The sequence below is a fragment of the Penicillium argentinense genome (assembly GCF_028826775.1).
Source record: "Penicillium argentinense strain IBT 30761 chromosome Unknown utg000001l_segment0_segment0, whole genome shotgun sequence".
In the NCBI taxonomy this organism is placed as follows: Eukaryota; Fungi; Ascomycota; class Eurotiomycetes; order Eurotiales; family Aspergillaceae; genus Penicillium; species Penicillium argentinense.
Window position 1 is genome coordinate 1,651,434 of NW_026622660.1, and position 25,888 is coordinate 1,677,321.

The 25,888-nt window shown below is 51.9% G+C and overlaps 11 protein-coding genes across 11 annotated transcripts; 8 read left to right on the forward strand and 3 right to left on the reverse strand.

Moving 5' to 3' along the window:
* Positions 1-40: 40 nt before the first annotated feature.
* N7532_000556 (putative chromatin remodeling complex subunit (Arp8)) lies at positions 41-2,407 on the reverse strand (the record flags this gene model as incomplete). The annotated part of the gene is made up of 4 exons (XM_056613060.1): positions 41-1,669; positions 1,735-2,134; positions 2,216-2,294; positions 2,368-2,407. The coding sequence occupies 4 exons, from the start codon at positions 2,405-2,407 to the stop codon at positions 41-43; spliced, it is 2,148 nt and encodes a 715-aa protein (XP_056480284.1).
* Positions 2,408-2,972: 565 nt separating this feature from the next.
* Positions 2,973-3,808, forward strand: N7532_000557 (ADP-ribosylation factor family protein; the record flags this gene model as incomplete). The annotated part of the gene is made up of 5 exons (XM_056613061.1): positions 2,973-3,047; positions 3,137-3,175; positions 3,252-3,335; positions 3,396-3,719; positions 3,782-3,808. 5 exons carry the CDS (start codon positions 2,973-2,975, stop codon positions 3,806-3,808), a joined length of 549 nt encoding a protein of 182 aa, XP_056480285.1.
* A 571-nt stretch (positions 3,809-4,379) lies between these two features.
* N7532_000558 (Alcohol dehydrogenase superfamily zinc-type) lies at positions 4,380-5,941 on the forward strand (the record flags this gene model as incomplete). The annotated part of the gene is made up of 7 exons (XM_056613062.1): positions 4,380-4,611; positions 4,797-4,878; positions 4,945-5,093; positions 5,150-5,211; positions 5,262-5,356; positions 5,421-5,677; positions 5,757-5,941. The coding sequence occupies 7 exons, from the start codon at positions 4,380-4,382 to the stop codon at positions 5,939-5,941; spliced, it is 1,062 nt and encodes a 353-aa protein (XP_056480286.1).
* A 3,494-nt stretch (positions 5,942-9,435) lies between these two features.
* N7532_000559 (uncharacterized protein) lies at positions 9,436-10,785 on the forward strand (the record flags this gene model as incomplete). Its single annotated transcript, XM_056613063.1, has 3 exons — positions 9,436-9,631; positions 9,680-10,098; positions 10,168-10,785. 3 exons carry the CDS (start codon positions 9,436-9,438, stop codon positions 10,783-10,785), a joined length of 1,233 nt encoding a protein of 410 aa, XP_056480287.1.
* A 744-nt stretch (positions 10,786-11,529) lies between these two features.
* On the forward strand, positions 11,530-14,486 carry N7532_000560 (class I SAM-dependent methyltransferase; the record flags this gene model as incomplete). Its single annotated transcript, XM_056613064.1, has 9 exons — positions 11,530-11,742; positions 11,812-11,943; positions 12,006-12,022; positions 12,102-12,361; positions 12,416-12,490; positions 12,548-13,829; positions 13,884-14,022; positions 14,078-14,280; positions 14,339-14,486. The coding sequence occupies 9 exons, from the start codon at positions 11,530-11,532 to the stop codon at positions 14,484-14,486; spliced, it is 2,469 nt and encodes an 822-aa protein (XP_056480288.1).
* Positions 14,487-16,068: 1,582 nt separating this feature from the next.
* N7532_000561 (uncharacterized protein) lies at positions 16,069-17,226 on the forward strand (the record flags this gene model as incomplete). Its single annotated transcript, XM_056613065.1, has 1 exon — positions 16,069-17,226. The coding sequence occupies one exon, from the start codon at positions 16,069-16,071 to the stop codon at positions 17,224-17,226; it is 1,158 nt and encodes a 385-aa protein (XP_056480289.1).
* A 637-nt stretch (positions 17,227-17,863) lies between these two features.
* N7532_000562 (uncharacterized protein) lies at positions 17,864-18,114 on the forward strand (the record flags this gene model as incomplete). The annotated part of the gene is made up of 2 exons (XM_056613066.1): positions 17,864-17,966; positions 18,020-18,114. 2 exons carry the CDS (start codon positions 17,864-17,866, stop codon positions 18,112-18,114), a joined length of 198 nt encoding a protein of 65 aa, XP_056480290.1.
* A 973-nt stretch (positions 18,115-19,087) lies between these two features.
* Positions 19,088-19,903, reverse strand: N7532_000563 (Rer1 family protein; the record flags this gene model as incomplete). Its single annotated transcript, XM_056613067.1, has 3 exons — positions 19,088-19,470; positions 19,601-19,718; positions 19,835-19,903. The coding sequence occupies 3 exons, from the start codon at positions 19,901-19,903 to the stop codon at positions 19,088-19,090; spliced, it is 570 nt and encodes a 189-aa protein (XP_056480291.1).
* A 404-nt stretch (positions 19,904-20,307) lies between these two features.
* Positions 20,308-21,358, forward strand: echA (enoyl-CoA hydratase echA; the record flags this gene model as incomplete). The annotated part of the gene is made up of 4 exons (XM_056613068.1): positions 20,308-20,452; positions 20,504-20,641; positions 20,697-21,242; positions 21,309-21,358. 4 exons carry the CDS (start codon positions 20,308-20,310, stop codon positions 21,356-21,358), a joined length of 879 nt encoding a protein of 292 aa, XP_056480292.1.
* Positions 21,359-22,051: 693 nt separating this feature from the next.
* On the forward strand, positions 22,052-23,669 carry N7532_000565 (dihydroorotate dehydrogenase 2; the record flags this gene model as incomplete). The annotated part of the gene is made up of 2 exons (XM_056613069.1): positions 22,052-22,522; positions 22,581-23,669. The coding sequence occupies 2 exons, from the start codon at positions 22,052-22,054 to the stop codon at positions 23,667-23,669; spliced, it is 1,560 nt and encodes a 519-aa protein (XP_056480293.1).
* A 1,138-nt stretch (positions 23,670-24,807) lies between these two features.
* Positions 24,808-25,662, reverse strand: N7532_000566 (triose-phosphate isomerase; the record flags this gene model as incomplete). Its single annotated transcript, XM_056613070.1, has 1 exon — positions 24,808-25,662. One exon carries the CDS (start codon positions 25,660-25,662, stop codon positions 24,808-24,810), a length of 855 nt encoding a protein of 284 aa, XP_056480294.1.
* Positions 25,663-25,888: the final 226 nt, after the last annotated feature.

Below are 25,888 nucleotides of genomic sequence, written 5' to 3' on the forward strand. Positions count from 1 at the left end.
CTTGAAACAGAGAAAATGATAAATAGATATCACGAAACATTTAGTAGGCCCACATGCACTTGTAAGCCAGTAGACGGTGCCCTAACCGATCATACTCCAACTGGCCGATCCAGCTATCGTTAGTTCCGCTCAGCTTGCCAAAGATACTAGCACCCTTCCAGACCACCACTTGAGGATCTAGGTCTCTCGGTGGTACACCGATCATGATTTCTTTAGCGAACCCAGGACGAAGGATTTGCAACCGTTCCTCTAGGAAGAGGTTGAAGCCAGTAGTGAGGCTACCACCACCGACAATCATAATTCCACCGATGAAATCACGCATCTTCTTCTCATCGGAGCGGGCGGCGTGAGCAATCGATGTCAGAATTGCGTTGTCCAAAGCATAAACTGGAAGGATATCGTCTCTGTATTCCACAGCGGGGCGGGCAGGTTGAGCAGCGGGTGCAGGTGCCGCAGAACTACCAGCTCCGGCAGCCTGAGGAGTTGGTGCAGCCTCAGGTGCCGGGGATCCAGCAACAGAAGAGTGAGGAGTAGCCTCTTGTTCCTGGACTCGGCCGATTGCATTCGGCTGTTGAGGTCGGGCGGGCGTTGCTTGCGCGTCGGTAGGTGCAGCCTGTGCTTCTCCATTCGTCTTTTCACTAGCCGGTATTGCAGGCGCGAGAGCAGTCATAATTTCTGACTGAGCGCCGGAAACGGGGTCATTGGGCTGGCCATCGTAGATATCGACGGATCGTTCGATCAGCTTCCGTCGGCCGCCGAGCTTTTCGTCATTGTCAAAGATGGTCGGCTCGAAGAAACCCATTGGGGCCAAGTGTACTTCATCGAATGCCTTGAAAGTGTGCTTCTGAGTATCCTGACCAGACACACGAAGATGGAAATCAAACACTTGAGGAGAAACGCTGGCTTCGCTCATTGTGCAAAGACTTTTCTTCAACTCTTCGGCCAACAAAAAGTCGTAACGCCTCCAAAGATTGATGTCGGCGTATGGGAAATGATCATGCAGCATCATTTTGACAAAAGCTTGGGTCACATCTTGGCCACCCATTTTCAAGTTCACTCTCGAGTTCTCAATGCACATACCCTCCTCCACACAGCAGATAGATGTCTTCTGGGCTCCGATATCGACCACACAGGCCGAGGTGAAGCCGGCGCCGAAGGTTGCCGCCAGACTCTCCTGGATGAAGCATACTCGGGCAAATGCAAACTCGCGCATTAGCATGTCCAGAACCTGTGTGACGTATGACTTGTCATATAGGTCCGGAATAACGAAGACGCACGAATACTGAGGCCATTCCTTCTTACTCGTCAGGCCCAGTTGAGTTTGAATCGCGTTTTCGAGAATCAATGAAATATCCAAGAAAAGCATTCTCTTGCTCTGGTAGTCTTGCTCATTGCACCATCCATTTTGGATTGGCCAATATAGCTTGTATCTGGGGTTTGACGAGTCGGGGATCCTCAGTGCGTCTTGTCCGACGATGTATTCTGGCGGGGGATTAGACAGCTCAGTCCACTCGACGCGAGATGGGTCATTATGTTCGGAGATGGTCTCTGGGGAGGTCCTTCGGTTGAAGTTCACAACCATTTCCTTGGAGTTTGGCAACATGCGTCGTTTGTTTTGTCGCATGCGTACTTTGAGATCGGAAGACATCCTGTTGAACTCAGCAGACCACTTCAGTCCTGCATTAGCGAGTGCCCATTTATAACCTCCTAGTTCTCAATTTTTATTGCACATACCTCAGGTCCAAATTGATTCTCTGGGTCCTCCGCGGAGCCGTCTTCCCGCTTCATCCGTTTTGGTTTAGGCTCATCATGGTCTTCGCTCTCATTCGTGGCCGACTTGCGCGCAATCACCATGGGCACCGTTTTGGGCAGGGCATCGCTCGACAAACCAATTCGCAAGTTCTGGCTACCAACGTGGATGACAATCACCTTCGATCCAATGGCCTCGGCGGGTGTCTCCTCGGCGTCCTCCATGGTCGCTTCGCCATCTGCCTCCGCTTCGGCCTCCGTTACTTCGGGCTTCGCCATGGCGAGGGCACGGTCTCGATCTTTCGCATTTTTGGCCATCTTGGTTCGCGCCTCTTCATTCTGAAGCCGGAACGCCAGGTACTGATCATCTCTCTTGAGGTAGTCACTAGAAAGAACAAGGCGCAATCAGCATTTGGTCGATCTCTCTGAGAGCCCATTGCAAGGTCAGATCGATAGAGTGACTTACGTGTAGTAATTCTTCTGGTTGATGGCCGCGATTTGCGGCCAACTCGACAGGTCCATATTGTTGTCCGTTCGCTCCAGACCTGCCGATTCCTTGTTAGCCAACCATTCCAGTCGTTCGGTCGCATCGCGGCCTTCTCAGTCAGGATCACCTACCCTCGTCCCGAAGAGCCTTGCCCGATTTCTTGCCCACCATTATGTGCAATCTATGTGTGGGGCGATTGACCGAACAGGTAGATCAATTGGAAGCTGGTGCTTCTGAAGTGCGGGATGAATCTAGGGAGCGCGCGCGCTGGGTTCGATGCGGTTTTCGGATGATTCGTCGCCGGATGGGTCGAGGTCGTTAGGAGAAGATTCTGTGCACGGGGGCGAGGAATGGCAGGGAGAGGAGGATGGAGGACGGAGGGAAGGGAAGGAGCTCGCCGCACGGGTTCATCATGAAGAAGCGGCGCCATTCACTTCGCCGATTGACCGCCCACCGCACAGGTCCGATCACCCTCCAATGCGGTTGCCACCAGAGCCCTTCTCTCATTCACCTTCGGCCGTCGCTTTTTGTTACGATCGACCTCCCTTGATTATATCATAGGCCGCCCACTTTCATCTCGATCCCCTGCTCGCCTCTTCACCCATCCGCGACACAACCCTGCGCTCATCCGCCCATCCGCGCAATCACTCATCCTCCGCTCCCCCCAGGCCGCCATACTGCTGAGAAATACTCGGCAACCCGACATCAAAGACACCTCTACAAACCATACACAACTATGGGTGCCTCATTATCGCGTCTGTGGTCTCTGATCTGGACCAAGAAGGAGATCCGAATTCTCATTCTGGGTCTCGTAAGTCGAATGCAATCTGCCGCGAGGAGAACACACTCGCTCGCAAACGACCATAAAAACCAAAAGCTGATTGCCCGTTTTGCGTTTAGGACAACGCTGGAAAGACCACTCTTCTCTACAGGCTCAAGGTAGGTCTTCGGACACAATCGGTCCAGCGCACGTGGCGCGCTTGTTACTTTGCGTGCTGATGTCTCGCGTCTCCAGATCGGCGAAGTTGTCACCACGATTCCCACCATCGGATTTAACGTCGAGTCGGTCACATATCGAAACCTCAATTTGAACGTTTGGGTGAGTGATTTTGGTACGCGCTCTTTCTCTGGGCCTGTTCTGATATAATTGTGACTGCAGGATCTTGGTGGCCAAACATCCATTCGCCCTTACTGGCGGTGTTACTACGCCAACACTGCTGCTGTCGTTTTCGTGATCGACTCTACAGATATAGAACGATTGGGAACTGCTGCGGATGAACTGGCGGCGATGCTCAACGAAGAGGAACTTCGGGAAGCTGCGCTCCTGGTATTTGCCAACAAGCAGGATCAGCCTGGCGCCAAGGGTGCAGGTGAAATCTCGGAGGCATTGAAGCTGGGAGAGCTCCGAGACCGCAACTGGAGCATCGTCGCCTGTTCTGCCATTGACGGCAAGGGTATTAACGAAGGCATGGACTGGCTGGTGGTATGTCCCTCTATCTCCGATTTAATTGTGTTGGTTTGCATACTAACTGCTGTCGTGTCAAGCAAACCATCCAGGCTGAAAACGCATGAAATGAAACTTTGTGGTCGGGCGATAGATTTTAATCTTTGATATACCTTGCACCTCAAGTTTCTCGCGCAGCTTGGGGACCGCTTATCTGCATTCAGGGGGTGCTGAGTCGATTCTTCCTTTCGGCTCTGTTCAGATCGACAGAGTCCTTGTCTTATATTGCTACATGATTTTGGGCGTCAGCTCCTTGCGGCTGTTAAGGATAATAGTTTAATTCAACTCCTTCAAGGCTTGCTCCCATTTGCGATGGTTTAATTGTACTAGTATTAAAACACGAGAGGATTTCGACCTGGGTCTTGGGAGTTCAGTCTCGCTGTATGAGCCTTCAAGACAGCCTAGGACTAGCAGGGCAGGCTCTCCCACGAAACCGAGAGATAGGGAAATGCAACAACCCCCGCATCTGTGAACCGGCATAAGTAGGCGCCGCCACCTATCAAAGGACTGCACTGTCCATGCGTTCAACTCACCCCTTCCCTCTGCTACCATAAATTTCCAGCTCATTTGATAGCCAGTCTTGTTTCGTCAAGGCATATACCGGTTCAATTCGCGAGACTGTGTGTTTATCTCTCCGAAATGACTATCCCCTCTACTCAGATCGCGGCAGTCGTCGCATCATCCGGAGCATCTGCGTCGTCGAGGGTGGATATTGTCAGCACTCACCCAGTACCAGCCCCTGGTGATGGGGACCTTCTTGTGAAGCTGGAATACTCTGGTGTGTGTCATTCCGATGTTCACAGCATCAAGGGTGATACGCCCATGTTGACTGATGTGGCTGGTCACGAGGGTGTGGGGACGGTGGTCGCAGGTGAGTGGCGTTCTTTAAAGCTTCACGGCAGACTTCATGCGAATCTGACTCGAAATTCTACCTCGTAGTCGGGTCTGACGTCGATGGGAATGAATGGATTGGCGAAAGAGTTGGCATCAGGCCAGTGCTCAGTCAGATAACTGCATCTCAAAGCAACCGGGAATACTAACTCTATGATACAACAGGTGGCTTTACAGCTCTTGTCTCAGCTGTGAAATTTGTGCTATTAACCATACTGCTTGTCCGAAGCAGAGGAATGCCGGCGCGGTAGGTTCCCAGTGGAATATGCTGAGTACAAAAACCCAAAAGCTGACTAGGCGAAGAATGTCCCAGGGACGTTTCAACGTACGTTGTGCTCAAATGCATCTATCTGCGGACAGATTCTAATGCCGATGCGATAGAATATATCGTCAGTCCAGCCATCCACTCCACGAGGATACCCCAGGGACTCTCGCCAGAGCTAGCAGCACCTCTTCTTTGCGGTTAGCACTCAATATTCCTTAGTACTCTTCTCGTCAAATTCACTAACGTTCATCAGCCGGGATCGCCATGTACTCTTCGATCATGAAAACAAAACCTCGTCCGGGCTATTGGCTCGCCGTCATTGGTGCTGGGGGAGGTCTTGGACACATGTAAGCTTGACAAGCTAGCCCGATATCCTTTGCTATATCCAAACACTGACTTTATCTTACCAGGGGGTGCAGATTGCCGCGAAGAAGGGATTGAATGTGGTCGCGATCGATAAGTAAGTCATTTCTACTGAATTATGGGCGTGTTGGTTTCGGTTCAACGTCACTGACGGTATACAGAGGAGCAACCAAGAAAGATCTTTGTCTATCTTTGGGAGCCAAGCATTTCCTTGACTTCACCGTGGTTGATATCGTTCAGGCTGTCAAGACCTTGACGTCTGGGCTCGGTGCTCATAGCGTGATCTGTACCGCCAATAGCCCAGGGGCATACGAGCAGAGCGTGCAGATGCTGCGTCCGCTCGGAACGCTGGTGTGTGTTGGTATTCCAGGTGTTCCATTCAATCTACCCGCTACTCCATTCGATATGATTATCAGAGGTGAGTGTTCGGACCTGTCGAGTCAATTTGATCCGTCCAATTTCCTTGTATTCTCAATATCTTCTGATCACCATTCCAGGTCTCACTATCGTCGGAAACTCGGCGGGTACTGCGAAAGAAATGGACGAGCTTCTAGCAATGGCAGTGGCAGGCGACGTAAAGGCACATGTGAAAGTGTTCGAGTTAGCCGAGATTCATGATATCTTAGAGCGACTCGAGAAATCGGAGGTTGAGGGGAGAATAGTTTTGAAAATACCAGCCTAGGCTTTTTGTCTCCACGTCTGTGGGTGCGCTATTGTTATTCCACGCGCAGTGTTGATGTTTCCGTTGCACATAATAGTTATATATTTGATCCGTCTGACTACGCTGTCCGCAATATATATTACGATGAAGATTTTAGCTCTATATTCGGTCCCAACAGAAGATTACTGTAATGAAACGACATGTCGCAGATTACACGGCCCAAGACGACTTGAGGGTCTTGAAAAATATTGAAGGAAAAGGAAAGGAAAAAATGAAGCATTCGGCATCATGTGCTGAGCGAATCGGATCGGCAAAAGACAAAAATAATCGTGGTTCCAGAGGGGGTCGAACCCTCGACTTTGGCGTTATTAGCACCACACTCTAACCAACTGAGTTATGGAACCAGATTGTTGAAAACGGGCAAGATTTAATGTATCATGAGTGGAGACGATAAGGAGACCCATAATATCTCTGCCGAGTCCAATGGAGGGCGCTGGTGCGGGTGACTAATTACTAGTCTTCGTCTCATAACAAACTACCCAAAATCATCTGAAATGTGTATAAAATAGTCTTTTGGTCTCAAATGAACATTTGCGCAGTTGCAACCCCCCCCCCCTCTTCCTTGAAAATCAGCGCCATCCAGGTATACCTACTCTCGGAACTGCTGCATATGGCAGTCTCATGCAGCTAGTAGCTCGAATACTCACCCAAAGAGATCGTTGATATCCGTACTTAGATATGCCAGGGCGAAGGATAGAAAGAAATACTCAGTGTTGCCTTCGCTCAAATACCCACGGCCAGAAGTAGTATCGATATCGAGCATAAGTGTTTTTATTGTTTTGAAACTGGTAACTTAGTAACTAACGTAGTATGAACCGTGATGACTCATCGGCTTCAAGCGGACGAATTTCTGTCAGGTACATATTAAAGGCGCTACCAGGCAGCAAATATAGCCAATTCACCCAGTTTGCGTCAAGGGGACTGGATAATGAAATTCCAAATCTAATTATACGTAAAGAGGCTTCACAGCTCTCGGCCAGATGATATCTAGTTTTGTCTTTTTGTCCACTAGTATTCACAAGTGTTGCGACCTCGCTAGCGTGATTTTCTTTTTGATTAGAGAGATATTGTTTAAGCGGGCAACCTGGACCTGGCCATAAGCCCCGGCCATGCTCCACGTAAGGCTGTGTAACACATCAACCATACATAGGTCAAAGTGAACGCCGACAAAAAAAACGATGGAGTCTGGGCAACCATACGGCCACAGACAGGGAAAAAAAAGGAAAAAAGGAAACGTGGTTCCAGAGGGGGTCGAACCCTCGACTTTGGCGTTATTAGCACCACACTCTAACCAACTGAGTTATGGAACCCGCTTGTTGAACAGACGCAGAAAATATTGATTTGTGTGGATGCATTCGGGTAGACAAACCCAAATGACGACATAACTCCACCCTCGGCACGCCTGGTTTTGGCGCCCTCTAGCGCCATCTTTTTTATTGACCCCCACTTCGTGTGTGAAGCGATGCCGAGCCACGCACCACATAACGAGGATAATTAGAATGCACTGTGAGTTTTAAATGGCACTTGAGGCTCAGATGATGGGATATATTCAGTTTATCCAAAATCAAGTTGTCAGTCCAGAAGACTAGATCGAAAGTGTTATTGACCTCGCATCTACACACTGGCCAAATGCTTCGAAGACACCATGCACGAGCCCCGCAAGGTCACACAATAATCGGGTTCCATAACTCAGTTGGTTAGAGTGTGGTGCTAATAACGCCAAAGTCGAGGGTTCGACCCCCTCTGGAACCACGATTTCTTTTTTGCATCGTCCTGGTGACTTGGAGGCATTTTTTTGGCCCGAGCACATCTGTGAATCCCACACACACCTCGAAAAAGACGATCATGGGTCTCATTTAATCCATCTTTTTGCATAAACCAGAACTATACTTTTAGCACCATGAACGTAGTCCTTGAGAACTCGCGTGGAATTATGGTGCTTAGTATCAAATCCTGTCGTTCCTGGTATGATTTTTGTCGTCGTCCCCATGATCATCCGCGCCGCCAATTCGTATCTGGGTTAATATCCGGCCGGGCTTGCTCAACCCGTGGGTTGCATTGAGACAATACTATCCGCTCAGTTGGAGTTCACGGCATAGTTGCCTCCCGGGTAGCGGAATGACGGTGCCTTCACCCCTCCGAAGATCTCGAGGGTTTCTCTGCGGAAGCTTCTACCCGTGCTGTTGTTTTAGTATAATTTTCTCAAAGCTTGAAAGAGAATGAGCTGCCGAAGAAATGCCGTCGTATTTGCTTGTTCTATGAATCGTGGTCTGCCCATAGCCCTCAAATTCCGACCACGAGGCCGCAATCTTACCGGTGTTACGGTGGCGCAGGGTCTTCGGAAAAAGAGATTATCTCCCTTCACCCCTCGGTAAATATATCGAAAGATAATACATTGCGATGATGGACTGTCGAGATTGCATCTGGGGTAACCTCGCGTAAACGAACCAATGTTGAAACGTGCCAGGACACGCGAGCATGGTTCCCGGTGCGGCTGATTTTTCCGTCATACAACACTAGGTGCTGACACATACAAAGCGACCGATTGAGATACAAATGCTTGTCGGTGACTTCGAAACAAAAGTCTTCTTGCGGTTTTTGCTCTCACGGGAAGATTAGCGAGAACGTGGAGAGACTCACTCTACCCACCTCCACAAACCATAAGCATGGCAATCTGAGTCTAGCATAAAAGGAAACCTTTGCACATGGTCTGTCATTGAGCTGCTTATCCGAAGGCGATTTGAGGAACAGAATTTAGCTGGGTCTGGGCATCTCTGGTGAGATGAAGGGCCTCGTGCTTCTAGATGGGATGCTCCCCGTTTCTTGGACATCCAGGCGGCCATCCGCGGCCTCGGCGAATTTTCCACCTGGCGCATATCTCCCGCTCTAGGAGACTGGGGAACTCTATATGGTCGAGGTGAGTGCAAAAGGACCTGCTGCGTTATGACACGGTGACCGAAAAGACCCGTTTCTCTGTCTCCGTTCACTTAGGAGATCTCTCATCGACCTTGGTGCAGCTATGGCGTCTCGGAGCACTTGACATTACGGCCGTTCTCCTACCTGCGATCGCTGATTACGAGGGATCCTATCTCTGGAAGCGAGCTACAGAAAATGAAGCCAACTGCTACGCTCGCGTCATTGAGCTCCAGCATGCCGGGGATCGGAACAGCACACTCCTGACAATGTGGAAGCATTGATATACGCCAGGGCCAGATAGTGGGGAGTCAAATGGGGTACCGGGAAGCTTCATCATTCGCGAGAGTGCAGATGGCGGGAGAACCTGGAGCGCTTTGTCGATTGTTAATGATACGCAGACACGCAACGGCCATCCTTGCACGCGGTTCTGGCAACCTTTTATCTTCGAATTCCCTGGGCGAGTTGGGCGGTTTGCAGAAGGCACCGTGATGCTCGTGGGTAATCTGCTGCCGGTCGATTCGAGGTATACTTCCTTCATCATGTGGACTTCCCAGGATCACGGGCGAACATGGAGTCCGGCTAAAGAATGGGCGCGCGGTGGGACATTCCAGAATGGGATCTGGGAGCCGTTTCTCTACCTCGATAGTCAGAACAGGCTTGTGGTCGTATTCTCCGATGAGCTTGCGCATGCCAATTGGAGCCAGGTGGTAGCCATGACCACTTCTGTCAACGGCGGTGACCATTGGGGCCAATTCTGGATTGTCGCTGCTGGTTCCAGTTAAGGTCATCGTCCCGGCATGCCTACCGTGGCGAGGATGGATAACGGGGAGTACATCTTGAGCTATGAGTATTGCGGCTTGACCAACTGCCGGATATATGTGAAGATCTCGCCGGATGGATCCACTTGGGGCCCTTCGTTCGATGTGGGAAAGCCCGTCTCAACCGACGACAGTCTTTACCCCGGCTCGAGTCCATATATAGTGTGGGATCCGGCCACACGGCAGGTGGTCCTTTCCAGCCATTCGGCATACTATGTCCACAATGATTCTTTAGCGCCTCAAGACCATCGTATTGATTTTACCAACAGCAATTACGGCCGCGGATCATGGTCATGGTCTCCCGCTCCATGGCATGTCCGCAACAGCACCGGTGCCTGCAATTCCAACTACAGCCCGAGTCTGCTGGCACAACCCGATGGCAAGGTTCGATTGACGGCGCCTGCCAGCGAAGGGGATGCAGGCCAATGCTCGGAACGGACTTGAGAGGCCCAGATCGGTGTCCTGCCTTATAAATCCGACTTTGCCGCGAATGACCAAGCTGGTTGGATCAATTTCGGAGCGGACTGCTCCATTTACGGCGACGAGTATGGATTCGCACCGGCCGGGGACCAGCTTGCCATTGCCGTGACAGGATCCAGCGGATGGAAGTGTTATACCATTGCCGGCGATGTACTGACGACAGACCACTCGGGCGAAGTTGGTGTGATGGTCCATGTGACGGCGTCTCCCGAAGGCGGCGATCTCAACGCGCTGCGAGGGTTCAAGTACGTGATCAGTGCTTCCATCGGCAACATGACCGTCAGCCAGCACGACGGCGCCCAGACCGCTGTCTTGTACTCCAGGGCCTCTCCTTTGGGGGTTTCGCCTAACCGGTGGTATCACCTGGAGTTCCAATACCGGACCGATGTACAACTGCTAATCGCGGTGGCCGAGGGTTCAGACCACGATCTCGAGGGGACGAACGTGGGGATCAACGGTGGGTATCAGCAGCGCATCGCCACCCGACACGATCTTCAGACGGGCAGTGCGGACCCTTTGGATCACGGCATGGCGGGGCTCTTCGGGAGAAATGGGGGAGGGAAGTTCAAGAATGTGGATATCCGGCCGTGAACGCAGAGAGATCGGCTGGGTCTATACAGTTGTACCTACTCCCTTTCCCAAGTGCTACTAGTCTTACGTGCTGCACTCTTAAGTATACCTCCTAGGAGCATTCTACCTTTCTCCAGCCATTTATCACGAATATCGTTAATTCCCTTCTTCTTCTTCTCGATCTCCACTGGATCTGCACTCGATCACCCATCAACTCCGGGGCGCGTTGAATGTGCCGGCGATCTCCCCGCTGATAGGCTACTGGTTCGGGGCCAGTGGGTGCCAATCAGCTCCAACAGGCTCCCCCACGGGCGCCGGCGCGGGCTGTGAGTGGCCGGTGCCTCGACTAACGCAGGGCGGCCGAAGCCAAATGCGCTTAAAGTTGAGCTCCCCTGGGGATTCTCCTATAGATGGAGAAGGTACCTCCTTGTCATAGAGAATCTCTAGAAATGGCAAGTACCCAGTACCTCCCTCTTCATAGAGCGGCCCTATCTTGCCTCCGTCCCATTTGCGTGTGCCAGCACCGTGAAGCATCGCCTCCAACTGTTATCGCAGCCCCCCACCCATGTGCTCCATGTGTCGCCCTGATAGGACCTGCCGCCTCAAAATGCGGCCAGCGTGCCCCTCCTGCCCACAATCGGCGCTACTCGCACGTTCGTAGTGTCTGAAGTATACCATATCGGCCATATATGAAATGCGAACCCCTCGTGCCTTCCTGCCTCTCGCTCCTTTCCATTCCTCTTTCACCGCAGACCCCCCAACGCAATGGACTGGCTACATCTCTACATCGCCGGCGTGGCCTTCCTCGTCTTCACCCTCGTAGGCCTCGTCCTCTTCGTTTCTTCCCAGCAGGTCAAGGTCGATTTCAACCATGGTGTTTTCACTTACCTCAAGTTCGTCTGGGCCAGTTTCCTCAAGCCCCACGACAAGCAGGCCGAGGACCAGCAGGGGGCCCTCGAAAGCTTTTACAAAACTCAGGTGAGTGTCGCAGTCAGAACACCCGTGACGTGTCTGAAACTTACACTGATCTGTTTGAAACCGCAATAGGCCAGCGTCTACGATGCCACCCGCCGTCGACTGCTCCGAGGCCGCGAGGACATGCTGGGTCTGGTCGCAGCACAACTGAAGCACAAGGTCGAGAGCAAGGAAATCAAGGCCGGAAAAGCTGTCTGGGTTGATGTAAGTGATGATGTGGCGTGCATTCAATCCCGAGCAAATGCTGATATGTGCTTGTTATACAGATCGGTGGTGGTACTGGGTGAGTAGCCCAAAGAAGAAAAGAATCAGCATGAAGAGCTGAGTCGTCGGAACTACGAAAATACTGACTATTGTTGTAGCTACAATATCGAAGCCATGTCGACTTTCCTCCCGGTCGACAAGTTCTTCGACCACGTCTACCTCGTCGACCTCTCCCCGTCCCTCTGCGATGTTGCCCGCCAGCGCTTTCAGCGTCTGGGATGGAAGAATGTTACCGTGATCTGCCAGGACGCACGATCTTTTCAGCTTCCTGAAAAACAGGTTGACCCACGGTCGGCGGACACCCCTACCGATCGTGCGGACATGATTACCATGAGCTACAGTCTTTCCATGATTCCAGGTAGAAAATATTCCAGTTCGCCTCCGGTGCTCATATGCTGACTTGCGACTCTAGACTACTACAGCGTCGTGGACTCATTAACCTCGCGCCTGAAACCAACTGGTCTCATTGGAGTGTGTGATTTCTATGGTAAGTGGCTTTTGCAAATGGAGCCAACATCTAGAGGCAAACTAACCTCCGTCGCAGTCCAGAGCATCGTCGATGTCTCTACTCGCAACTACACCGGTGGTGCTTTCAACCGCCACGTGAACTGGCTCGGTCGAGTTTTCTGGCGCGCATGGTTTGACTTTGACCGGGTGAGCCTCGAGGCTGCCCGCCGTGACTACCTCGAGTACAAGTTTGGAACCGTGATCTCGGCCAGTGAGCGTAACTACCTCCTGGGTGGTATCCCGTACTACATCTTCGTCGGTTGCCCCAAGGAGTTTGCTTCCACTCGGTCTAGCCAAACGACCATCGAGAAGCTGGATGCCTCGTTCACCGAGTCGCCCTATCTGCACCCGGCCAACCACCAGAAGGAGATGGACATGGAAATGGAAAAAAGCACCGGCGAGATTCGATCCAAGGCTTACGAGTCGGCCGTGATCAATCTCAGTGCCAACCTGCCGCTCCCCTGCTCTTTCTATCAGAACCACCACTACCGCATCCACTACAATGATATGTTGCCTAAGCACACCCAGTTCCAGAATGAGTATATCTACGCGTTCACCTGGGAAGATCCTCGCGTTGATCACCGACTGCTGAGCATTGGACACGACGATGTGATCCTGGCTATCACCAGTGCCGGAGACAACATTCTGGATTACCTGCAGAAGAACCCTCGCCGTGTGCACGCAGTCGACCTGAACCCCAACCAAAACCACCTGCTGGAACTGAAGGTGGCCTGCTACAGCGCGCTGGGTCACCGCGATATGTGGAAAATCTTTGGTGAGGGAAAGCACCCGCAGTTTCGCGAGCTGTTGATTTCCAAGTTGAGCCCTCATCTGTCGAGTCAGGCCTTCCAGTACTGGTTGGAGCACAACCATGTCTTTACCTCTACTTCTGGCTATGGTCTATACGAGACCGGTGGTTCACGCCACGCCATCCGCATGGTGCGGTGGCTGTTCAAGGTCTTTGGACTGCAGGGTGAGGTTACCAAGCTATGTGAAGCCCAGAGTCTGGATGAGCAGCGCGCTATCTGGCCGCGTATACGTCGGGTTCTCTTGAGCAAGCCCTTGAACTGGGCTATCGTGAGTACTGAGTGGTTCGCCTGGAAGGCGGCTGGAGTGCCTCGCAACCAACGCAACATGATCGTCGATGATTATTTCCGCCGTAATGGCTTGAACTCGGATATGAAGCAAAGCAAGGATGTCAGCGGCCAGTCTATCTGGGAATATGTTGTGAATACCCTCGACCCCGTTGTCAAGGACACCATGATCAGTAACGACAACTACTTCTACTACCTGTGCATGCGCGGGAATTTCTCGCGACGGTTAGTATCTCACGTTCACTGCAATGCTAGATCCATGCTGACTCTATTATATAGATGCCACCCTACTTATCTGTCTCCCCAAGCTCATGTCAAGCTCTCTACTCCGGGCGCCTTTGATGGCTTGCGAATTCACACCGACGAAATCAACGAGGTGATTAACCGCATTACACCTGGTACATTGACCATCGCTGTGGTAAATAATACAATCCCACCATCTCAACTATCTTTCCAATACTGATAAGTCCAAGGTCATGGATTCAATGGACTGGTTCGACCCCACCGAGGACGCCGCAGCTGCCCAGGCCCGCCGTCTCAACCACGCCCTGAAGAAGGGCGGCCGTATCCTACTCCGTTCCGCCAGTATCGACCCCTGGTACATCAAGCACTTCGAAGAGAACGGCTTCACAGCTCGTCGCGTGGGCGCCCGTTTCCCCGGCACATGCATTGACCGGTACGTTCCACCTATCCATCCTGTTGAGCTTAAATTCCAGCTAATTCAACCATAATAGTGTGAACATGTACGCCTCGACCTGGATCTGTACAAAGAAAGAGGATCTCAACCGTCCCAAGTCCGGACGAACAATTTCCGCACTCTCGCTCCCTGATAGCGCCGTCGGAGGGAAGAGATCGAATAGCGTTGAAGATTTGCAGATTTGAGACTCGGTCCATACGTTTCCCTTTTAGATACCTGTTTTTCATGACTTACTTCTAAGGATTCCCTTTGCGTCCCGCTACCTGATTTTATCTTTATGGTACATACTTTATGGCGTGTTAGTGAATATCCCAGGTTCGCGGTGTTAATATGGCCAAAATTGATATTGATGATGATGCCTTATGAGATATGAACTGCATTACTTGAGTAAAAAAGGTGACGGTAACACTGCCGCCTCGGGAAGCGATCAGCTCCCGGAGCCCAGCCTGAGTTAGTTCCCCCGCCGCCCTGAGCTGCTCACTGAGCAACCCTGAGCGACCCTGAGCGCTCCCGGAGTGCTCCCGGAGTGCTCCTGGAGCCGCTCCTTGAGCACCCTGATCGCTCACCCCTGATGCTCCGGCTGGCCGACGTCATGCTTCTTTCTTTGTTTCACTTCCTCCGATGATAAGCGTTTTGCTGCCTACAGTCGTTCCTAGGGGCTTGAACAAAGAAATGACCTGATCTTACATTCTTATCTACTCTCCAGCGCTTGCCTATTCGAGCTCATTGCCTGAGGATCATGATCCGCCGTTCTGTAGGAGAAATGAATTTTCCCTGAACTCGGTCTCTGTCGTCGCTTCTTTCTTTCACAATGGCAATACATGCTTCCCTTGACAGAATTCTAAAAGACTAATCTCGATCCCTATCTTCGCCTCAATGCTCTGGATTATCTCAGGCCCAGGACTGCCAATTCGTCACTAAAGCCTAGCACAAACTCCATGACCCATAGGCCGCATTTACCCCACATGAAGAAGCTGGAAAGGCGTCAATAGCCTATCAGAGTTTAATTACTGTCTAATCGCTGATCACGCGTCCATTTTAGATGAGAGTTCCTAGGAGCACCTCCTTTCGCTGTTATATTCCGGGCAAGGGCGACCCTTCAATTGGCTACGGCAACTCACAGTGGAGTAGAGTCGGATACCAATCCGGTGTGTTTTCGATTTCATCTGTGCCCATTTGCAGCTTGAGCAGAAGCCGATTCTTTGATCATATCTCTTCCTCGGGATTAGGACCTCGATAAGCACGATGGTACAAGCAAATTATAAATAGCCACGTTTGTCTCTCATTTCACGAATCTCTGGATTAAAACTTTCTATTCGAATTTTTATCCTCGAGTTCCTTGTTCGACAGCTCCTGTTCAAATCGCGCCGATCTATTGTCATTATGGTGACACTAAATCACCAAAATCTTTGGCAGCCGGCCACGGAAACCTCCAGAGAATGTTCGGTTTGGTTGATTATCTTGATTATTTCTATTATACATATGGAAGAGAGCGCTATATCCTAGTCCTTGGCTTGTTTTTCCTAACAGTCTTCTAGCATTTCTGTTTGCTAATGTGTTCCCAATGTGAAAAGCATGAACAATGACGATATAGAAAGCACAATGTACTTCTGCGACTCATGGCTCGTCTCGGATCACCTTCGTGCGCATGATGAATCGGTAGAAGCTAAGGCGGCGGTGTACTCTAGATATGATGATCACCTGCACGGTTCCTTTTGCATTAGTTGGCGATGACTGTCATTCCATCCAATTCTGTGGGATCAACCTATGCTCAGTGGCACAATGTCTGCTCGACTGAGGAATCTCGGGGAGATTCATGGTTGGCTTCAGTCGATGTTTGCGCACCGCATGCGCTATGGAGGTGGAAAGATGTTAAACAATAGTGATGCAGTCAGCGAAGCTCAACAAAATTTGATCATGAAACACGCAGATTCTCGCACATTCCTCAACCATTACCTTCCGCGACATGTTGACACGGACATGCAGAATGTGATGAACGGCCGCCTATCCAACAAATCCCTCATGCGTGCAGTCACCCGCATGAGCAGGTGGATTGATACCAGACGGCCTCGACACCTGACTCCTGGGCAACGAGCTTCGATCCGTGAACATCCAGAGTATGTCGAAGCGGTCCGGCGATTGGATGAGCAAGCTGAAATATGTATCTATGATCCGAGAGAGCAGATGAAATTGCGACGCGACAAATTCGCACGCGAAAAGCTCAACACCTTTGGCCGGCTAGAGAGGGCATTGAGACAAAAAGTTCGAAAGGAGTTTGACCGTAAACAGGCGAATGTAGACACTGAGCGGCAGCTCTCCGGAGCAGCTATCGACAACGAGGAAGCGAAAAACGCGTTGCGAACAGACAGTATGCTGCCAGAGCAGATTGATCTTCTCGAAAAGTTGTTGACCTGGCCGACTTCCCATTCATTGGAAGTAGAGTGGGAGAGACGAAATGCTGCTGTCGCTGCCATCTCGCGATATTGTTGTCACCTTGAAGGCGGGCCACTACGTGGACGATGTAAACGGCCGGTTCCAAGCGATGAGCCCGACGAACAGCACACAGCAATGGAAAAGCGAGCAACAAAAATAGCCTCGATCCCTCCTGAAATGTCAAAGGAACAATTGCTTCTGGAGAAGGCGGGAAACTATATCCGGAAGGCTAAAAAACCTCGACGATGCTTTCAATGTTATGGTAATAACATGCTGCCTGTTCATCGTCGAACACACAAATATAGCGAATACAAATCGACTTTGCGACACTTTCGAGAAAAACACTTGGAGGATCGGAGATGTCATATGTGTAGTGAGGATCTTCTACATGAAATGCATATTCGCAGACATGCAGAAGACGTTCATCGTCTTGCTACCGAACGCAATTACTACGCGAAAGAAGAGTCAGGATCAGACATTGATACGGACTGATGCGTTCAGATATTGTGTGACTCTGCTCAGTACTTTTAAAGTAAATTATTATGGGAACTCAGCACAATTTACTTGCAGCAGGAAGCATTATATCAATTTTCCCGCTACAATAGATACATGGTCGGTTCTGTGATAAAAAATACGCAGAAGTGACGTTTAAAGCGAAAAATCAGCGCAAGGCCCACAAAGCTCTTGGTTGGCTGGCAATCAGTCCCATCACAGGCCAAGTGTCTTTTGAGAAACAGGAAAACATTCCAGTACATCAGATTTCACCTTATCTGAACAAGAGATCTGTATGTAATCACCTCAGATAACTTGAAGCTGCTCAGTTAAGCGTAAAAATGCCCATTATGACTTGGCAAGATTCCAACCATCAGGCTGCAGGGAAAAAAGTCGGTATATGGCGATCCTCGTTACCCAATTAGGAAACAATCGCGTTCTAAAGGATTCTTGTGTGGAGCACCTAATTTTTGTATATGGACCCCAAGTTAACGCGATATAGATCAGTATGCAACTGAGTCTATTCACGTGATGATCGCCAAATGTCTTAAATAGCAGGAACCTCCGCGAAAAATGCATTCTTCTTCAACTCATCAGCCATCCCACTACTTGCGAGTCGAAGCAGAACATCACCACCATGCAGTTCAACCTTTACCTCGTCTTTGCTGCCCTCATGGCCGTCGTCAGCGCCTCCCCCGCAGCCGACTCCCCTCTCGTCGGGCGCAATGGCTGCATTCCTCGTACGTTGATACGCTCTCCATGTTCAAAAACTCACTAACGATGCTTGGGATAGACGGTGGACAATGCTCTATCACTGGCCAGGCTTGCTGCGACGACTGGTCGTGCATCAAGACCAAGTGCGTTGTCCCGCCTGAATGGAGTGCATAATTTCCCAGGATATTTAAAGGCGCCGAAACGACTGGCCGAAATGTGAGACTACGCAATGTAGGAGGGCCAATCAACGGTGAAGAGAAAGCCGCCCCTGGGCTGGTAATTTGTAGTTTGGAGAAACCCCAAGATCGTTACCATACATTACCACAGCAACATCATTACTTACTACTGTAGCAACTACATTCTATCTACTACTGCTATAAGACCCTCTTTGTCTTCTTGTTGTTTTGTCCTCCACCTGATCTTCACCTGATCCTTCATCTGGTTCATTTCATATTATGTACATATCCAATTATGCCCTGCAAGAACGGATTGTATGGCCAATTTCTCCACAATTTGAGCACTTTGAGGGTGCTTTTTTCTTGATCTTTTGGTCTGATATTTTGATATTTGGATGTGATATATTGTTTTGAGCAGCCCTGCAAGTTTGCAGTGGTAAAATTAGGGAATCTTTCAGGGACGCTAGTAGTGCCCTGATGTCTATCTCTTTAGTTTCGATCTTTTGCCTCGGCCCGGACCAAGGCCTGGTCTATCTGACCATTACACAAGTCAATACCACCAATTCCATTTTGAATCTAGTAAAATTCCACAGTCGAATCCAAGTAAAGGGTTTAAGAATTTATGAAAACAGGGCAGAAGATGATAACGAGCCCTCTAAGCGCAAGACAAATACAACCAAAGATAAAGAGAGGATCCCCAGAAGAGGACCAATGGGCTAGAAACCTTATGCATAAGAGAAACTGCCAATAGAGTACTTACATCCGGGCCAATCCCATCTCCAACATTTTCGCTCAAATCATATCTATCCGTAACGGGTACGAGACACATGCACATTAAAATTCACACCTCTCTCCCCTTCCGTAGAGACAAGAGGAGGGGCATGACAAGGAGGGAAACAATATTTCCGGGATTCAGGGATGGTAGAGTCGGGATGTGTGAAAAGGGGAGAGGATCAGATGAGAAATCGAGTTCATGAGCGGCCGTAGCGGGTCTTGCCAAAGGAGAAAGGCACATAGCGGTACTTGATCATGTGCTGAATCTGGCGGCGCATGGTCAAGACGAACAGGATGATCCAGTAGACGACCAGGACGGGCCAGAAGACGGGGATATCGAAGATGGCGAACCAACTGCACAGGAATCCGATGGTGATGGCGCGGGTGGCGGAGTGCCAAAATTTGAACTCCGGCAGTCGGCGGATGAAGGGGCGGAACTCTTCGTCGCGCTTGGTTGGGAGGCTGGGGGAGCCGGCGTCGCCATCTTCAAGGCCTTCGTCCTGCGTCAGGGATGGGTCGAATTTCGGGGTGAGGAAGGCGAGGAAGAGGTTGAGGAGGTAGATCCCGAGGGTGTAGGCCACTGCGATGGTGTTAGTTTGCGTTCTTGTTGATGGCCTTCGCGTTTTCGATTGCGGGTCTTTTCTTTCATATGATGGAGCACAATTGCTCCCAGTCCAATGAATACTGTACTGGGGGGAGTCAACACGTACCGATGTACCATCCTTGCGCGACGACGATACGCAGGAAGAAGATGAGGAGAAGTACACCTGTGCCAACCCAGCGGTAGGTGGTGTAGGGAGTCGAGTAATCGAGCCATGCTTGGTAATGCTATTGTATACGAGTCAGTATGAAACAGTCCAACGAGTCAATCCGGCGCGCCCCGAATGCGAGGAATAGACCTTGAGATAACTGCGCCAGCCGAGACCCCTCATGGAATAACTTACCCTGGTCAGCTTGGAGGTGTGGGCCGAAACGGCTGTGAAGGGCGACTGCTCTGGCTCGGGAACATCCATGGCGGCGAGAAGGGAGGGGGAGGAAGAGGTGTCGAGAGTTGAGACGTGAAACCCGCTGGCAGTCGCAGATCGCAGTGCTGAATGCAGTCGCTTGTTCTGGAAAACAGGAGCAAAGTGTCCCCTGCGGCCCCCACCAATCAGCTTACAGATGACCCGGCAGTCACCATTCCCGGGCCACACGTGATATGCACAGCCTCGACCTATGATTATGTAAGTATGGCTGTGCAGTTTGGGCGGATATTCGTGATGAGTAAGCCACATGGGGCCTCGGGACGGTTAACTTCGGCCCTTTCTCGGCTGCGGGGAGGTTGCATACATCATAGGAGCTCTCCCTTGACAACAACTTCCGACTCCGACTACGCTGGCCAATCTCATTCACGTCGCCATTGCTATCGCCAATCGCCATGTTTGCCCGTCGCTGTGCCCGTCTGGCTACCTCCCGGACTGCCGTCCCTCTGAGCAACTATCTGGCTCGAGTACGGCCGTACTCGTCTGGTCCGAGCTATGAGCACATTCTCACTGAGACCCCGAAACCCGGAGTCGGCCTGAGTATGGACATTCCAGTGCAGTAATAATAGTAAAAGTGCTAATTTTGTATAGTTACCCTGAACCGCCCTAAGGCTCTGAACGCTCTGTGCAGCCCTCTGTTCAAGGAGCTCAACGAGGCACTGAGCAAGTACGACAATGACAAGGATATCGGCGCGATTATCATCACCGGAAGCGAGAAAGCCTTCGCCGGTATGCACCTCATCCCACAGATTCAAAGAAAGAAAAGCACGTTAACACTCTCCAGCCGGAGCCGACATCAAGGAAATGGCCCCCCTTAGCTTCGCCGCTGCCTACAACGACAACTTCATCGCCCCCTGGTCCCACCTCGCCAACTCAATCCGCAAGCCCGTCATCGCCGCCGTCTCCGGCTATGCTCTCGGCGGTGGATGCGAGCTCGCCCTGATGTGCGATATTCTCTACTGTACCTCGAACGCAACCTTCGGCCAGCCCGAAATCAAGCTGGGCACCATCCCCGGCGCCGGTGGCTCGCAGCGCCTGACCCGGGCCATTGGAAAGAGCAAGGCGATGGAGCTTATTCTGACTGGCAAGAACTTCAGTGGTAAGGAGGCTGGTGAGTGGGGTGTTGCGGCGCAAGTCGTCGACGGCGGCAAGGACGAGCTGCTTGCGACTGCTCTCAAGACGGCCGAGACTATTGCTGGATATAGCCGTGTCGCTGTTGTTGCTGGTAAGGAGGTTGTCAACAAGAGCCAGGAGCTGTCGCTGCGTGAGGGTGTTGAGTATGAGCGTCGCTTGTTCCATGGCTTGTTCGGCAGCAAGGACCAGAAAATTGGTGAGTACAGACATTGCGCGCGTTCCGTAGCGAATACTTTTGAAGTGGTTCTAATTTTGCTTTCAGGGATGACGGCTTTTGCTGAGAAGAAGAAGCCTGAGTGGTCGAATGAGTAGATGTTACCTTCAAGTTAGGGTATTGAGATTTGCATGCAAGCTCGGACACGATATCACAATGAAAATAACAATCGACCATTATATTATCCTGGATTTTGGATCAAGCAAGTAAATACGCACCTTCCTTTCTTTCTTTTAGCGTCCGATATTTATTGATCCCACGCTCGTATACATATTCTTCTGGTCCCAATTTTCAGCTTTATTGGTTCAGACTTGGCTCATAGTACATCACATGTAGAATTATATCGTTTCAACCAAACAGTACTCACTACATAAATTTAAAAAAAAGCCCGATCCTTATAGCCTATTCAATCAGTTGACTTAGTTTTCCATCCAGAGCAATAATTACCTAATATAGTGTTGCGGCTCAAGGCCCGCCATACTGAACGCATCGCTCCGCCCTCACCGCCCGCAAAGCACCCGATCCCGTCCAATCTTCGGATCTGCAAGGGCGCTGCAGAACCTCGGATCAAGCCATTGAGTAAGTCCTCCCCCGGTTACCGCGCAGCCATTCCTGCGGAAACGATGCGGCTATGTCGCAGTCCATGGATCAATCATTGGATCCCAAACTCGAGCAGCACGCTCCCCGCACGATACCCAGAACCTCGGGAACTGACAACCCATCAACAGGTCCAATCCGGCGCGCACTCGCCGAGGAAGGCCAATTAAGCACCACTCCACTCTATCGCCCAGATGGCGTCGAATCTCGCCTCGATCGCGGGGAGGACTGGCCTTCGGGCTCGCTTTTCCGCATCCCGCTTGCCCCAAGGGCCGGCGGCTTTCTTGCCGAAACGGGTCGATCGTGTCCCTGGTGCCTTGCGATATGCTTCGGAGTCAGCTCCCGCTGCTGAAACTGTGAAGGAGGCTGCGAAAGAGACTGCCAAGAAGGCGCCGAAGGAGATCCCCAAGCGGACGAAGCGCGGGTCCAAGAAGGGCCTTTATGGTACTTCATTGGCCGTGGTCTTGTTGGTCGGATATGTCTATGGCACCGATACTCGGGCTAGTCTGCACCGCTATGCTGTCGTTCCCCTCATCCGGGCTATCTACCCCGATGCTGAGGAGGCGCACCATGTTGGTGTTGATGTGCTGAAGACCCTCTACCGGTTTGGTCTGCATCCTCGGGAACGTGGAGACCCGGATGGTGATGGAGCTTTGGCTACTGAGGTATGATTGATCAAGACTCCAAAAAATTCGCTTGCATACTAATATAATTCGGCTTTAGGTCTTCGGCTACAAGATCAACAACCCTGTCGGTATCTCCGCCGGTCTCGACAAGCACGCCGACATCCCCGATGTTCTGTTTGACATTGGCTCGGGCATTGTCGAGGTTGGCGGCACCACTCCACTGCCGCAGGAAGGAAACCCCAAGCCACGTGTTTTCCGCCTGCCTTCGCAGAACGCCATGATCAACCGCTATGGCCTTAACTCCCTCGGCGCTGACCACATGGCCGAGGTTCTGAAGCAGCGTGTGCGGGACTTCGCCTACGCCGCCGGCTTCGGCTCCCACGATGACTCTGAGCAGCGCGTTCTGGACGGCGAAGCCAACGTGCCTCCCGGTAGTCTGATCCCCGGCAAGCTGCTCGCCGTGCAGGTGGCCAAGAACAAGCTCACGCCGGACGGCGACATTGACGCCATCAAGCGCGACTACGTCTACTGTGTTGACCGCGTCGCCAAGTACGCCGACATTCTCGTCGTGAACGTCTCCAGCCCCAACACCCCCGGTCTCCGCGATCTGCAGGCCGCAGCCCCACTGACAGCCATCCTGACGGCCGTCGTGGGCGCCGCCCAGAACGTCGAGCGCAAGACCAAGCCCCGGGTTATGGTCAAGGTCAGCCCGGATGAAGACTCAAACGAGCAGCTCTCCGGTATCTGCGAGGCCGTCTGGAACTCCGGTGTTGATGGCGTCATCGTCGGAAACACTACCAACCGCCGGCCCGACCCGCGCCCTAAGGGCTTTGTTCTGTCGGAAAAGGAACAGCAAACCCTCAAGGAGACCGGCGGCTACTCGGGTCCGCAGCTCTTTGACCGCTCTGTGCCTCTAATTGCCCGCTACCGCGCCATGCTCGACCAGGGTCCCCCGTCTCAAACTGAGGCTGCGGCTGAGAAGCCCGAGGAGGGATCTGGCCCTACCGAGATACCTGCTCGCAAGGTTATCTTTGCCTCTGGCGGTATTACCAATGGTCAGCAGGCACGTCAGGCGCTTGATGCCGGTGCCTCGGTTGCGATGATGTACACTGGTGTTGTCTATGGCGGCATCGGAACCGTGACCCGGGTCAAGCAAGAGCTGCGTGAGGAGCTGCAGAAGAAATGAAGCGGTGTGCAAGATGCGCTGCAAATTGGATTGAAAAGGAATAGATTGGTTTTGTACATAGCATATGATAAGGAATATTCAGCATTCACGAGACATTTTCATTTTCAATTCGTTAGATCATTGCAGTTACATTAGTGCGCATCCACCGTAAGTCAATTGAATGTACCGGATGGTGATGGTGCTGTATCGTGCATAGAGATATCGATTTAACATTCATTGTAGATAAAGGGCTGGATATCAATCATCTACGAGAGACCTCAGAAAAAGGATTTCCATCACACTGGCATCATGCCTGACGCAGTCAAAGGAGGCTCGTAACGAGGCGGCAGTAAGCGACAAGCGCAATTCCCAGGGCCAATTGTTACCTACTCGGGAAATGCCGTAGAAACCAGGGAGAAAGACCTGCGCAGAGCTCGGGTTACTCGATCAGTGCAATGAGCGCAAAAGAAATGGAGTCGAGCCCACAACCGTGTGGACTCGCCCCTCTGCCCCTCGTTTGGACCCGATCAACCACATTACCGGGCACGCCGGCCGCAGTCTCGGACGAGAAACCTCAAAAAAAAAAAAAAAAAAAAGACAGCGACAAAAATAATCGGAGACCGATCTCAAAAATAGCTTGACCGAATTACCCTCCGACCTAAATTTCTGATCAGCCGCGTGACAGCGCGGGGCTGTCGTGACTAGGGGTCGATGGGGAGATGTGGAGGAATCGCACAGATCAAATCCACTCTTGTTCTCCAGTCGTTTCTCCATAAAAAACCCCATACGCCGCATAGCTTCGGTGGAGCAGTCTTGAGGGCTCCATTGGCGACGGGATCCCCCAGATAGGCTTCCCGAGACCTGTCGGGCTCGCAAGGGTTTGCTGGCGACAGTCTCGACCCACAAATTGGATCCAATTGCTTCGCGGATGCAGGTGCCGAGAGTGCTGGCACTGCTGTCTAGACCCATTCAGCGTGCGAATTGGAGCTGATTTCTATGCTGGTACTGGACCGTATAACAGTAACGGTATAGTGTAATGATGCGAACCCAATACCGACATGATTCAAATCAGTAGATGCGATGCGAATGCGATTGCAAGTAGACATTTGGTTCATGATATCTTCAATGGAACGTCGGCGAACCCCATTCAGTCGTTTCTTTAGGCTGCGACGCCGAGACTCTCCTCCACTTCGTGGACGACCTTGCGCACGCCTCCAATCTCGTGTGCAAATCGGCCTAGGAACATCCCATCGACGGCCTTGCCCAGCCCTCCCGCGCCCCAGAGTCCAGGCCCCGCGCTACCACCATAGAGAACCCGCGCTGTGCCCGGGCGAGGCCCAATGACACCCCGGATGCCCTCCACGACCGCGCCGACATGGTCGACACCAGCAGGCTTGGGCTGCCCGATAGCCCAGACAGGCTCGTAGGCAAAGATGACAGGCGCCTCAGCGGGGATGGCATTCAGTACGGCGCGCACGAGAACTGCACACTCGGAAACGGCCTGTCCGACGGCTTCAGAGGCCACAGCACCGGGGGCCGTCACCTCGCCGACGCAGACGAGAGGCACCATGCCCTGCGCACAGGTTGCAGCCGCCTTGCGCGCAGTCTGCTCGTCCGTCTCGCCGAAGATGGCACGGCGCTCGGCATGGCCCAGTTCGACGATCGAGCAGCCCAGTGAGCGGATGGCGGCGGGTGAGACTTCGCCAGTGTAGGCACCGTATTCCTCCCACATGCAGTCTTGGGCGCCGAGTAGGAACGGAGGAGGGGAGGTGGGCGTGCCGGCGGCAGCGAGCTTGCTCTCGAACTCCCGAATGATGTCGGCGCAGGGCCAGATGGTAAGGAAGTCGGGGATCAGGGCGAGAAGGAGCTTCTCGCGGTTCTCGGGCCGCACAATCTCGTTGGCGGGATCGAGCAGTCCACGGACGTATTCGAGGGTCCGCTGCGGCGTGAAGTACATCTTCAGCGAGATGAGGAGCAGCTTCTCCGGGAGGACGGGGTAGGAGGTCGGCGCCATTGTGGTGTGGTGGTGTGCAGTGGTGGTGTGCAGTGGTGGTGGTGGGGGATGAGGTGGGTGGTGGTGTTGTGGTGAGGTTGAATGGGTAGATTTTCCCCGGACGATCAGTCGGTGACGGGTCGGTGCGCGGCTGTCCCCAATTCGGAGAGAGAGGCAGGACGAAGAGACCCGACTGTCCTGATTTCTTTCACCTGGAGTACGGATAGGGGGAGAAAGTTGAGATATT